Source organism: Xenopus laevis, chromosome 3S, assembly GCF_017654675.1.
Source record: "Xenopus laevis strain J_2021 chromosome 3S, Xenopus_laevis_v10.1, whole genome shotgun sequence".
NCBI lineage: Eukaryota > Metazoa > Chordata > Amphibia > Anura > Pipidae > Xenopus > Xenopus laevis.
Window position 1 is genome coordinate 58,064,774 of NC_054376.1, and position 12,007 is coordinate 58,076,780.

Sequence of the window (12,007 nt, forward strand, 5' to 3'; positions counted from 1 at the left end):
AATTTTATAGTTTAGTTATAGTCAAATGATGTTGTAACAGTAGGAAGTGCAGGCTGCTCTTCCAGCCCAGCCCAATAAATGAGTTATCAAGGATTTACTTCCTTCAGAAAGTCACATACACACAATATGCTAGCCAGATCATACTTGCAGTAGAGAACTCATAACAGAGAATTCACCTGCTGTTAACAGGTAAGGTCCTACAAACCTAACAAAGCTAAGTATTTCTTATCTGCTGGATTCTTTTTTCTGTATATGCAGAACACATATTTCACACAGAATGAAATTCCATTTGATTATATTTGATGTTTATTTAGGTGTATATAAGTATTAGTAATTAGATGCATATCATAACAAACAACCCTTAATTCTGCTACAAGACTGTACTTGATATATCATCATAATGTACTGAAATATAGTGCTCTTTGTAAATGTGTTCTAAAAATGGCCATGTGAGGCATTAGGATGCTGAAACATCAGTAGTATGATGCTATGGCACAACCACACACTCTCCTAGGCAGCTCTTATATATGTTTTAGAAATAAAAAAACAAGAATCTACAGGTTTGTTTTATGATTGTTTTGCATTTGAAAGTCAGAATGTGATCAAAATCTTATTAGACTCAGTATTATACGGAAACACCTCCTTTCTCTATCAACACTGGGATTTTCCAGTTGTTGCTATTAATGTAAAAAAAATAAGACTAAATAAAAATTCCACAATGCATTTTACTGTTATACTGTTCAAAAATGTTTTTAACATCCGAATCTCTTTAATGTAGTGAATAATTGTTTTTCATTCTTGGAATATGGGATGATGCTTATGTTGAAATGCTTATTTCTAGCTAATCAATCAAAAAATAACGAAGAGAAAGAACTGACCCATATAACTGCACCATCACATTCACAGCATCCAAATTTCTAATGTGTAATGAGAAAAAATATTAATAAAACTTAACTTTTATTAAGAAAATTGTTAAAATATTAATGTCCAGTGTCCACACTTAAAAAATCGGCTAAGCACGGAGTACTGATTGACCAGGGCAAAAATGAGGTGGTGCTTTTGGTCAATATGAATTAATTGTGTGGTAGATGCATACTACCCCCCGCATACAGCGTGTAGCAGATATGAAGTGTCCCAATATTGGACACAAACCACAACCATTGGAGGACCCCACTTCGCATGCCAACCCCTTCCACCAGTTTTCCCTTTGAGACCTTTCTCTTAGGATAGCGATCCGGGCATGCTTGGTCAGTTTAGAGGATTAAATACCCCGTGCCAACCCCTTCACCCACTTAGAGATCCCTCCCATTAAGTGGTGTCCTCGGTACCATCAACCAATGCCCGTTGCAGAGTTGCACCTTATGAGTTAAAATGACACGGCTGAGAAGTGTGCCCAAAGCGTTGTAAATTATTGCTATTGAAGCTGTTGATCGGATCACGCGACGCCACCAACCCCTTCACCCACATCTGATTCCCACCTGGTCTATTAGATTAAGCCCTTTAAAGGTCCTTGTTACTAAACTAAAAAAAAACTAAAAAGTGCGCCTGACGCGCGTTTCGCCTGCTAAATTGCGGGCTTTGTTTCTAGCTAAACCTTTGATTCAAGTACAGTATATGAAGTGTCTAGATATATGTTTTCTTAATTCTGCATCAAGTTAACTCAGAAGAGATCATAATGCTGTTCAATACATCTCTCTATAATTATAGCATATTTACAAGTCACTTAAGAGTTTATAATACAAAAGTTGAAAGGTGAATTGAACACTCAATATAAATGAATAAATGTAGGAAAGTGATATTGTGTTTTCTTCTACAAACTTAAAACTCACAAATCCTTCACCAGACTTTTGGAACATGTCCCACATTACATTTGCTCACTATTATCAGTATGTAATGAAACAGCTAGATATGGAAGTTGAATGGCAGAGGTCCAGAAGGGTTGTATACTTTATATTCATATAACAGACTATTTCATTTAAAATTTATAAATTATAATAACAATATGCTCACTGTGAAAAATTTAAAATCATACATTGAGCTAAAAAGTACTAAAAATATGTGCAAATATTTTAATTTACAAGTTTTAGAATGATATAGGGTAGAAGTGTATTAATATCCAGCGCTAAATTATGAAGGTGGTTCAGAGAATATAAATACATGAAGGGGCATATTTGTGACATTTTGAAAACATTTCTTGATTTTTTTTTCACGTTTGTGTATTATTATTTCTCACATCAGTTCATCCCTAGACATGAAGGCATGAGATATTGTCATAAAAAAACATGACAAAATTAAGGAATAGCATAATATAACATTGATCTAAACTAAGATAGTCTTCTCGATCTTTGTTAAATCAGTCCCAAAGAACCACTAGACTATCTGCAAAACAGAATGTATAATGGGACATTAATAATAGAATGGGACATTAATAATAGAACAGCATGCCAGTGAAATGATATAGGCAAGTTCTGAACTTATATACAACCTGTATGCAATTAAATATGGTCAAATTGTTTACACTTCAGCTAAGAGACTGCTTAAAGTCTCAAGTAGATATTTCGGTATTCTTCATAGGGAAAGAGAGAGATTTCTTGTTCTAACATATGAATAAAAAAAAAAACATTCCAAGTACAGTAGATTCTGATAAAGGAACACAGAAATATATCTGTCACAGAGGTTGATCTGTCCTGGATGAGATACAAAATTTTCCTGGTGCATTCCAATATTGTCCTGAGTGCACTGGCGTCAAAGCAGAAAATGCCTAGTTACCTCTGATCTAGCAGAATTATCTAACAGAATTAATATAACTGTTAGTTTCTTCAAATCAGAGCAGTAGATGCATAGACAGCAATAATTAGCACATGTTCCATGAGTCACTCTAAATAAATATTGCTAAATATTGACAGAAGTGCTAGAAATCCACTGTTACACCTTAGCAGAATTTCAGATAAAGATACACCTGTAGCTGACACACTTACCTTTACTGCTACTTACTAAATATTTCTGTTTTAAGGGTGCCTTAATAGAACTGTTCCAGCAGAATTCTGCACTGAAATCTGTTTTTCAAAAGTGCAAACTGATTTTTTTTTTATATTTAATTTTAAAATCTGACATGGGGCTAGAAATATTGTCAATTTGGAAGGTGCTCCCAATCATATGACTGATAATTTTCAGTCACTCTTTACTGCAATTTGGAGTTATATCAACCCCCCCCCCCCAGCAGCCTAAAAATAGAACAATGGGAAGGTAGATAATAGCTCCCTGACACAAGTTCACAGCTACCTGGTAGATCTAAGAATAACACTCAATAATAAAAATCCCATTGTGACTCCTCCAGTTACATTGAGTAGGAGAAACAATAGCCTGCCTGAAAGCAGTTCCATCATAAAGTGCTGGCTCTTTTTGAAAGCACATGACAAGGAAAAATGACATAAGATGGCTGCCTACACACCAATATTACAAGTAATAAAAATATATACTTATATATATACCTAGCTATAGCCTTAATGCATGTATGATATATGGAGGGTTCAGACATATGTGAAATATTTCATCAACGAACTTTAAAAATGTATCCGATATCTTATATAGAAATGCCCTTAATATCCTCATACTCTTTGTTTCTTGCACTGTCCTACTCCTTAGCACAAAGATCAGCATTCTGATAGATGCCAATAGTAAGTAATGAACTCCTAACATCTTTAATTTTACGGTACAGATCAGAAATAGTGTGTGACATTGAGAATTGACATTCTGCTTGCATGGAATACTGAATTACCTCATAGTGAGTTTCCTATCATGCATCACTGTCATGCTCTATAACTGAAATTATTCCAAAATGGGAGTGCCCCAAGGCTAAGGAAAAGATCAGTGAGGCTCCTTACTTGATACTCATAATTTCCATTCATTACATTAACACCAATGTAGAACAAATTGTTGTAGCAATAAGTATTTGTTAAATGAATCAGAGGAAAGGAGCACTTTAACATTAATTAATATATTGCCTGTGCATAAGAGGTAGTAAAAGTACTAGCATTTACTAATGAGGATTTCCCTTGCCTTGTTATTTTTAGCATAGTATCTTGCACAACCAATGCATTCCTTAAAGATCCATATGTTTTTTCTGGTTCATATACACATATCCTATATATCTAACCCAAACAAACAAAAGCCAATGATTCAATTTCCATTACAGAAAAACATGAAAACTAATTTAATGGCATCAAGTGTTTTCTTTTGCTTGTTTCATGGAAGTGGCTATGATTATATTATTATATTTTACATTATATTTTAGCTCTTATTAATAATATTTTATTTGAACCTTAATCAAGGTTACTTAGAAAAAAACACGATAAAATTAAAAAGAAAAGACACACTAGTGTTTTAGTGATGTTTACAACTACTGTATATATTTAAAAACATCTTATTAACCCTTTAAGTGCCACAGAACGTAGAATCTACGTTCTGTGGAAAAGTAACTTGAAATGCCACAGAACGTAGATTCTACGTTCTGCAGCACTTCCGGGTTGTGGAGCGGAGGAGCGGCTGTTAGAGCCGCTCGCTCCGTTCCGCTTCGATCCCCTGCCCCTAGGCAACGAGCAGAGCAGGGGATCGAGTGGCCCCTGGGGCGCGATCGCCCAGGGGCCCAAAAGCAGCAGCAGGCACGTGTTACTTACGTGTCCTGCTGCTGCAGCCTGCACTGCGCCGTTGATCTCCGCCCCCACAGCACAGGAACACGAGGATCGTCGCAGATGTCTTCCTGGGACCCCTCCACATCGTGTGCAACAGTCTTCAGCGACTTTTTCAGGTTAGTGCAACAATTACACACACAAACACACCAACACACACTTATTACAGTAATACACACTTAGATTCACACTTACACACACTTACACATACATTTTTGGGGATTGGGGGGGTCACTTACACTCACTGCACTTACACACATGTGCACACGCACACACACGCACATAACATGTAATTTACCATTTGTACACACGCACACGCACATACATGGCATTGTGGCTTTTTTTTTTTTTTTCTTATCGCATCGTCTCTTTTTTTGGCTGAAAAAAATGTTTTATTGCCATTACGAATAGCGTATTCGCTAACCGTACTGTGCAATATCTTTTGTATGTTATTTCGGTGATTATATTGCAATTTTGGGTATTTTGGTGCATTTTTAGCCATTTTATTGAATTTTTAGCCATTTTATTGCATTTTCAGCTCTGCATATGTTGTGTTCACTTGTTTCTAGCCGTATAACCTGTTTGGCCCAGCTAAAATATTCAAACTGTGATTCTGACGGCCGATAACACTATTCTGGAAAAAAAACATTGATTTTTGTGGTTTTATTGGATTTTTTTTCATTTCACTCTTTACTGCCTTATTTTGTTTTGCCTTGTAAATTTTATCTACTATATATCCATTTGGGGGTCTCTGTGCGCCACATAGTTTGGTATATCTATGCATATTGGGCATCAAAGTGTTCCGTAGACCCCTGGCGTTCATATTTAGGATGTTTTATGCTGATACGTTACGAAATGTGGGGCATATAATGGGGTAAAATTCAAGCTTTGTGACGATTTTCAGAAATTTGATAAAAACCGTTATGTTCAGCATTGCTTTGCAGTTTGGCAGTTTGTAGTAGAAACACTTATTTACCTATATTGGATTCGTCAGAATGTGTACTTTCTGAAAATATATGGTTTTCTGGGGTCTCTGTACTGTTAGGGGGGTCTAATGTTGCATAATACACACACCAGGTGCTTATATTGCAGCAGCCAGCGCGTCAGCCGTGAAAATGTATATACACTATTGTCATTTGGGGGTCTCTGTGCGCCACATAGTTTGGTATATCTATGCATATTGGGCATCAAAGTGTTCAGTAGACCCCTGGCGTTCATATTTAGGATGTTTTATGCTGATACGTTACGAAACGTGGAGCATATAATGGGGTAAAATTCAAGCTTTGTGATGATTTTCAGAAATTTGATAAAAACCGTTATGTTCAGCATTGCTTTGCAGTTTGACAGTTTGTAGTAGAAACACTTATTTACCCATATTGGATTCGTCAGAATGTGTACTTTCTGAAAATATCTGGTTTTCTGGGGTCTCTGTACTGTTAGGGGGGTCTAATGTCGCATAATACACACACCAGGTGCTTATATTGCAGCAGCCAGCGCGTCAGCCGTGAAAATGTATATACAGTATTGTCATTTGGGGGTCTCTGTGCGCCACATAGTTTGGTATATCTATGCATATTGGGCATCAAAGTGTTCAGTAGACCCCTGGCGTTCATATTTAGGATGTTTTATGCTGATAAGTTACGAAATGTGGGGCATATAATGGGGTAAAATTCAAGCTTTGTGACGATTTTCAGAAATTTGATAAAAAACGTTATGTTCAGCATTGCTTTGCAGTTTGGCAGTTTGTAGTAGAAACACTTATTTACCCATATTGGATTCGTCAGAATGTGTACTTTCTGAAAATATATGGTTTTCTGGGGTCTCTGTACTGTTAGGTGGTCTAATGTCGCATAATACACACACCGGGTGGTTATGTTGCAGCAGCCAGCGCGTCAGCCGTGAAAATGTCTATACATATTGTCATTTGGGGGTCTCTGTGCGCCACATAGTTTGGTATATCTATGCACATTGGGCATCAAACTATTTAGTAGACCCCTATGTTTATATTTAGGATGCTTTATGCTGGTAATGATACATGGACAATACGTTGCTGGAAAGTTGAAGCTTTGAGGCAATTTTCAGATATTTCACCAAAACCGCCAAATTTGGCAAAGCCTTGCGACTCAGTAGTTTGGAGCAGAAAGGCATGGGTACCCATTTTAGATTCTGTAGAATGTGTACTTTCCAAAAATGTATGGGTTTGGGGGGTAAACATATATTTCTGTGTTTTTACCCCACAAAAATGCAGACAATGTGCTGATTTTTCATTAGCTGACGTTACCCACAGGACAATTTGTATGTGCTAACTTCATTTTGGGGCCTCTAAATGCCATATACTTTGGTAAACCTATGCACAGTGGGCACCAAACTGTTTGGAGGACCCCTGGCAATCACAATTTGGGTGCTTTTTTGTGATACGTAATGATACATGGGTGATATGATGCTGGATAGTTGAAGCATTGAGGCAATTTTCAGATATTTCACCAAAACCGACAACTTTGGGAAAGCCTTGCGACTCAGTAGTTTGGAGCAATAAGGCATGGGTACCCATTTTAGATTCTTTAGAATGTGTACTTTCCAAAAATGTATGGGTTTGGGGGGTAAACATATATTTCTGTGTTTTTACCCCACAAAAAGTGCAGTTAATGTGTTGATCTTTCATTAGCTGAAGTTACCCACAGGACTATTTGTATGCACTAACTTCATTTTGAGGCCTCTAAATGCCAGATACTTTGGTAAACCTATGAACAATGGCCACCAAACTGTTCGGAGGAACCCTGGCAATCATATTTAGGGTGCTTTTTCTTGGTGCATAACGATACATGGGTGATATGGTGCTGAGGAGTTGAAGCTTTGAGGCAATTTTCAGATATTTCACCAAAACCGACAATTGTGGGAAAGCCTTGCGACTCAGTAGTTTGGAGCAGAAAGGCATGGGTACCCATTTTAGATTCGGTAGAATGTGTACTTTCCAAAACTATATGGGTTTTGGGGGGCAAACATATATTTCTGTGTTTTTACCCCGCAAAAATGCAGTCAATGTGTTGATTTTTCATTAGCTGAAGTTACCCACAGAACTGTTTGTATGCGCTAACTTCATTTTGGGGCCTCTAAATGCCAGATACTTTGGTAAACTTATGAACAATGGCCACCAAAATGTTCAGAGGAACCCTGGCAATCATATTTAGGGTGCTTTTTCTTAGTACGTAATGATACATGGGTGATATGGTGCTGGGAAGTTGAAGCTTTGAGGCAATTTTCAGATATTTCACCAAAACCGACAACTTTGGGAAAGCCTTGCGACTCAGTAGTTTGGAGCAGAAAGGCATGGGGACCCATTTTAGATTCGGTAGAATGTGTACTTTCCAAAAATATATGGGTTTTGGGGGTAAACATATATTTCTGTGTTTTTACCCCACAAAAATGCAGTCAATGTGTTGATTTTTCATTAGCTGAAGTTACCCACGGGACTGTTTGTATGCGCTAACTTCATTTTGGGGCCTCTAAATGCCAGATACTTTGGTAAACCTATGAACAATGGCCACCAAACTGTTTGGAGGAACCCTGGCAATCATATTTAGGGTGCTTTTTCTTGGTGCGTAACGATACATGGGTGATATGGTGCTGAGAAGTTGAAGCTTTGAGGCAATTTTCAGATATTTCACCAAAACCGACAATTGTGGGAAAGCCTTGCGACTCAGTAGTTTTGAGCAGAAAGGCATGGGTACCCATTTTAGATTCGGTAGAATGTGTACTTTCCAAAATATATGGGCTTTGGGGGTAAACATATATTTCTGTGTTTTTACCCCACAAAAATGCAGTCAATGTGTTGATTTTTCATTAGCTGAAGTTACCCACGGGACTGTTTGTATGCGCTAACTTCATTTTGGGGCCTCTAAATGCCAGATACTTTGGTAGACCTATGAACAATGGCCACCAAACTGTTTGGAGGAACCCTGGCAATCATATTTAGGGTGCTTTTTCTTGGTGCGTAACGATACATGGGTGATATGGTGCTGAGAAGTTGAAGTTTTGAGGCAATTTTCAGATATTTCACCAAAACCGACAATTGTGGGAAAGCCTTGCGACTCAGTAGTTTGGAGCAGAAAGGCATGGGTACCCATTTTAGATTCGGTAGAATGTGTACTTTCCAAAAATATATGGGTTTTGGGGGTAAACATATATTTCTGTGTTTTTACCCCACAAAAATGCAGTCAATGTGTTGATTTTTCATTAGCTGAAGTTACCCACGGGACTGTTTGTATGCGCTAACTTCATTTTGGGGCCTCTAAATGCCAGATACTTTGGTAAACCTATGAACAATGGCCACCAAACTGTTTGGAGGAACCCTGGCAATCATATTTAGGGTGCTTTTTCTTGGTGTGTAACGATACATGGGTGATATGGTGCTGAGAAGTTGAAGGTTTGAGGCAATTTTCACATATTTCACCAAAACTGACAATTGTGGGAAAGCCTTGCGACTCAGTAGTTTGGAGCAGAAAGGCATGGGTACCCATTTTAGATTCAGTAGAATGTGTACTTTCCAAAAATATATGGGTTTTGGGGGTAAACATATATTTCTGTGTTTTTACCCCACAAAAATGCAGTCAATGTGTTTGATTTTTCATTAGCTGAAGTTACCCACGGGACTGTTTGTATGCGCTAACTTCATTTTGGGGCCTCTAAATGCCAGATACTTTGGTAAACCTATGAACAATGGCCACCAAAATGTTCAGAGGAACCCTGGCAATCATATTTAGGGTGCTTTTTCTTAGTACATAATGATACATGGGTGATATGGTGCTGGGAAGTTGAAGGTTTGAGGCAATTTTCACATATTTCACCAAAACCGACAATTTTGGGAAAGCCTTGCGACTCAGTAGTTTGGAGCAGAAAGGCATGGGTACCCATTTTAGATTCTGTAGAATGTGTACTTTCCAAAAATATATGGGTTTGGGGGGTAAACATATATTTCTGTGTTTTTACCCCACAAAAAATGCAGTCAATGTGTTGATTTCTCAGTAGCTGAAGTAAAGTCCTGATCAATTTGGATGTGCTAACTTCATATTGGTGTCTCTAAATGCCAGATACTTTGGTAAACCTATGCATAATGGGTATCAAACTGTTCAGTGGACCCCTGGCAATCATATTTCAGGTGCTTTTTCTTGGTACCTAATATAGTTTGGGATATGCGGAGCAGCAAAATAAAACCTTTGCAATGATTTTTCAGAATTTAGAATTTTTTTTTGAAAAACCGCTATGTTCAGACAAGCTTTTATGTTTGGTAGTTGGGATTAGAGAGACATAGTTACCCATTTTGTAATCGGCAGAATGTGTACTTTTCAAAAATGTATGGTTTTCTGGGGTAAACCTACGGTTTCAGGAGTTTTTGCCTTGGAATCTAAAGCATGCCGTTTTCTGCCTTAGTGCTTTCAAAATTCGGCAATATACTGCCGGGAGTTTTTGAGGTACAGAAGTCCTAAATCTCCCTAAAACTATACATATCTGGTATTGGCACGTTCGAGAGACATAAGGCTTTCCAAATCAGTTGGATTTTCATCCGTAAAATGAAATATTTTTCTGGTATAAATTGATATACGATGAAAAATGGTAATTTTTCATTTTTTTTTGGTATTTAGCACTATAAATTTTTTTGCACAGGTGGAAATACATGAAAACTCAGGCAGATTTAGAAAGCTCAGTTTCTACCGAAAAAAACAATGTATAGTTTTCCTAGGTAAACTATAGGTTTCCCCTCAGAAAATGCCCCTAAAGTGAGAGAGCACAAAATGTTTCAAAAACGGCTGGCATTTCGCGTAACCAAAATGTGAAATTCTGCTGGCACTTAAAGGGTTAAATTCAAAGCAAAACATCTTCAAACTACAACTGTATCGACAGAACTGCAGTTGAAATTGAGCCATTCTATCTATTGGCAAGCCTTTTATGATACCTGAATAGTAATGAAAGGTAATTACAATTTAATTGCAGCTAATCTCTGATAAAACCTCAAACTGATGTGTACATAAGTTACAACATGCATACCTGTAGTTTGTAACACGTGATTTTTTTGGACACTTTTGATTTTTTGCTGTAATCTGTTTTAGACATCGGCTACAATAACATGATTTGGAAACGAAGCATTTTATGGGCCTTGGGATGGATTTTAGTAGGTATGTATGTTTTAAAAATGTAATTACAAATGAGTAAATTGGCATTTACAATGGACTATAATGCAGAGTTAACTGTAGGTTTATATGGCTATGTTTATTTCCAGGGAAATGTTTATATAAATTTGCTTTCAATATTGTTTTATATTTTATGTGGTAACAAACTAAATCATGCCATGTAGTAGGCATATCCTATTTGCTGTTTGCTAATTTAAGGCCTAGGTGAGACCTAGACTGATCTCAATAATAGTATATGTGCACACGAGCACATGATTTAGAGGGAACATCACCTTAAATTAAAAACCCTATTGATAAATTACTCATATGGAATAATGGAAGAGTTGTAATGCCTTCATGTTAATAACTATATTGCACCTGTACAGTACATGCTTACACATAGTGATGTACAGGTTATGCTGTTATCCATTAGAAATAGATTTGTTTAACTTTGATCTTTAGCCCTCTAGTTTATACTAAACTGTAATACCCAGAGCCCAATGTGAGCTAAGAATTGCAGTTCAATAAGAACTAAAGGTTCTAGTCTACAGTGGTTGTGGGAAGGAGCCATGATCTACTGTGATGCACACTGGAAATGTATTATGTTATATATTAACATATGAACATGTGTCATTATAGATGCATATGCAAATATTACTTGGGAGGTACAGCGTTATGATGGATGGTACAATAATCTGGCATATCGTAGTACCGGTTCACCAGGTGGGTAATGATGCAAAAATTGTCTTTATTAACAAATATGATTGCCATTGTATATTCCTTTCTTTGGCGTGCATAAGAAAGCAGTTTACTTGACTTTGAAGCTAATATCTAACAGAAAATTTGACAGAATCTATAGGGGTGGAATCACAAGAGGTCATTGGTCTTGGTTCAAGGTATATTTCAAGTAGTCTAACACCACATGCCAAAAATAAAAAAAAGCTCCAAAACCATACGGTAATGCTGCTTCCACTTCAAACAGTCTAATATCACCAGTACAATACAGTACAGCCATGAATACAATACATCAAACTATGATTGTGTATCTACTATAAGGCCTTTGTCTGTTTATCTTTGTTGAGCTCACTTAACTATATTATTTTGGAGCTTTTATTTACATTCTGTATACAGTTTTAATTTCTAGGAAATATGGAG

At 37.0% G+C, this 12,007-nt stretch overlaps 1 protein-coding gene across 1 annotated transcript in view; it reads left to right on the forward strand.

The window, feature by feature from the left end:
* The first annotated feature begins 93 nt into the window (after nt 1-93).
* The window catches only part of duox2.S (dual oxidase 2 S homeolog), a 62,422-nt gene continuing 50,508 nt past the window's right edge, over nt 94-12,007 (forward strand). The window contains exons 1-3 of the mRNA XM_041588334.1: nt 94-189; nt 10,793-10,858; nt 11,492-11,575. Of these exons, the coding sequence (XP_041444268.1) occupies nt 10,810-10,858; nt 11,492-11,575 (133 nt within the window). The 5' untranslated portion in view covers nt 94-189; nt 10,793-10,809. The remainder of the gene's footprint in view (nt 190-10,792; nt 10,859-11,491; nt 11,576-12,007) is intronic.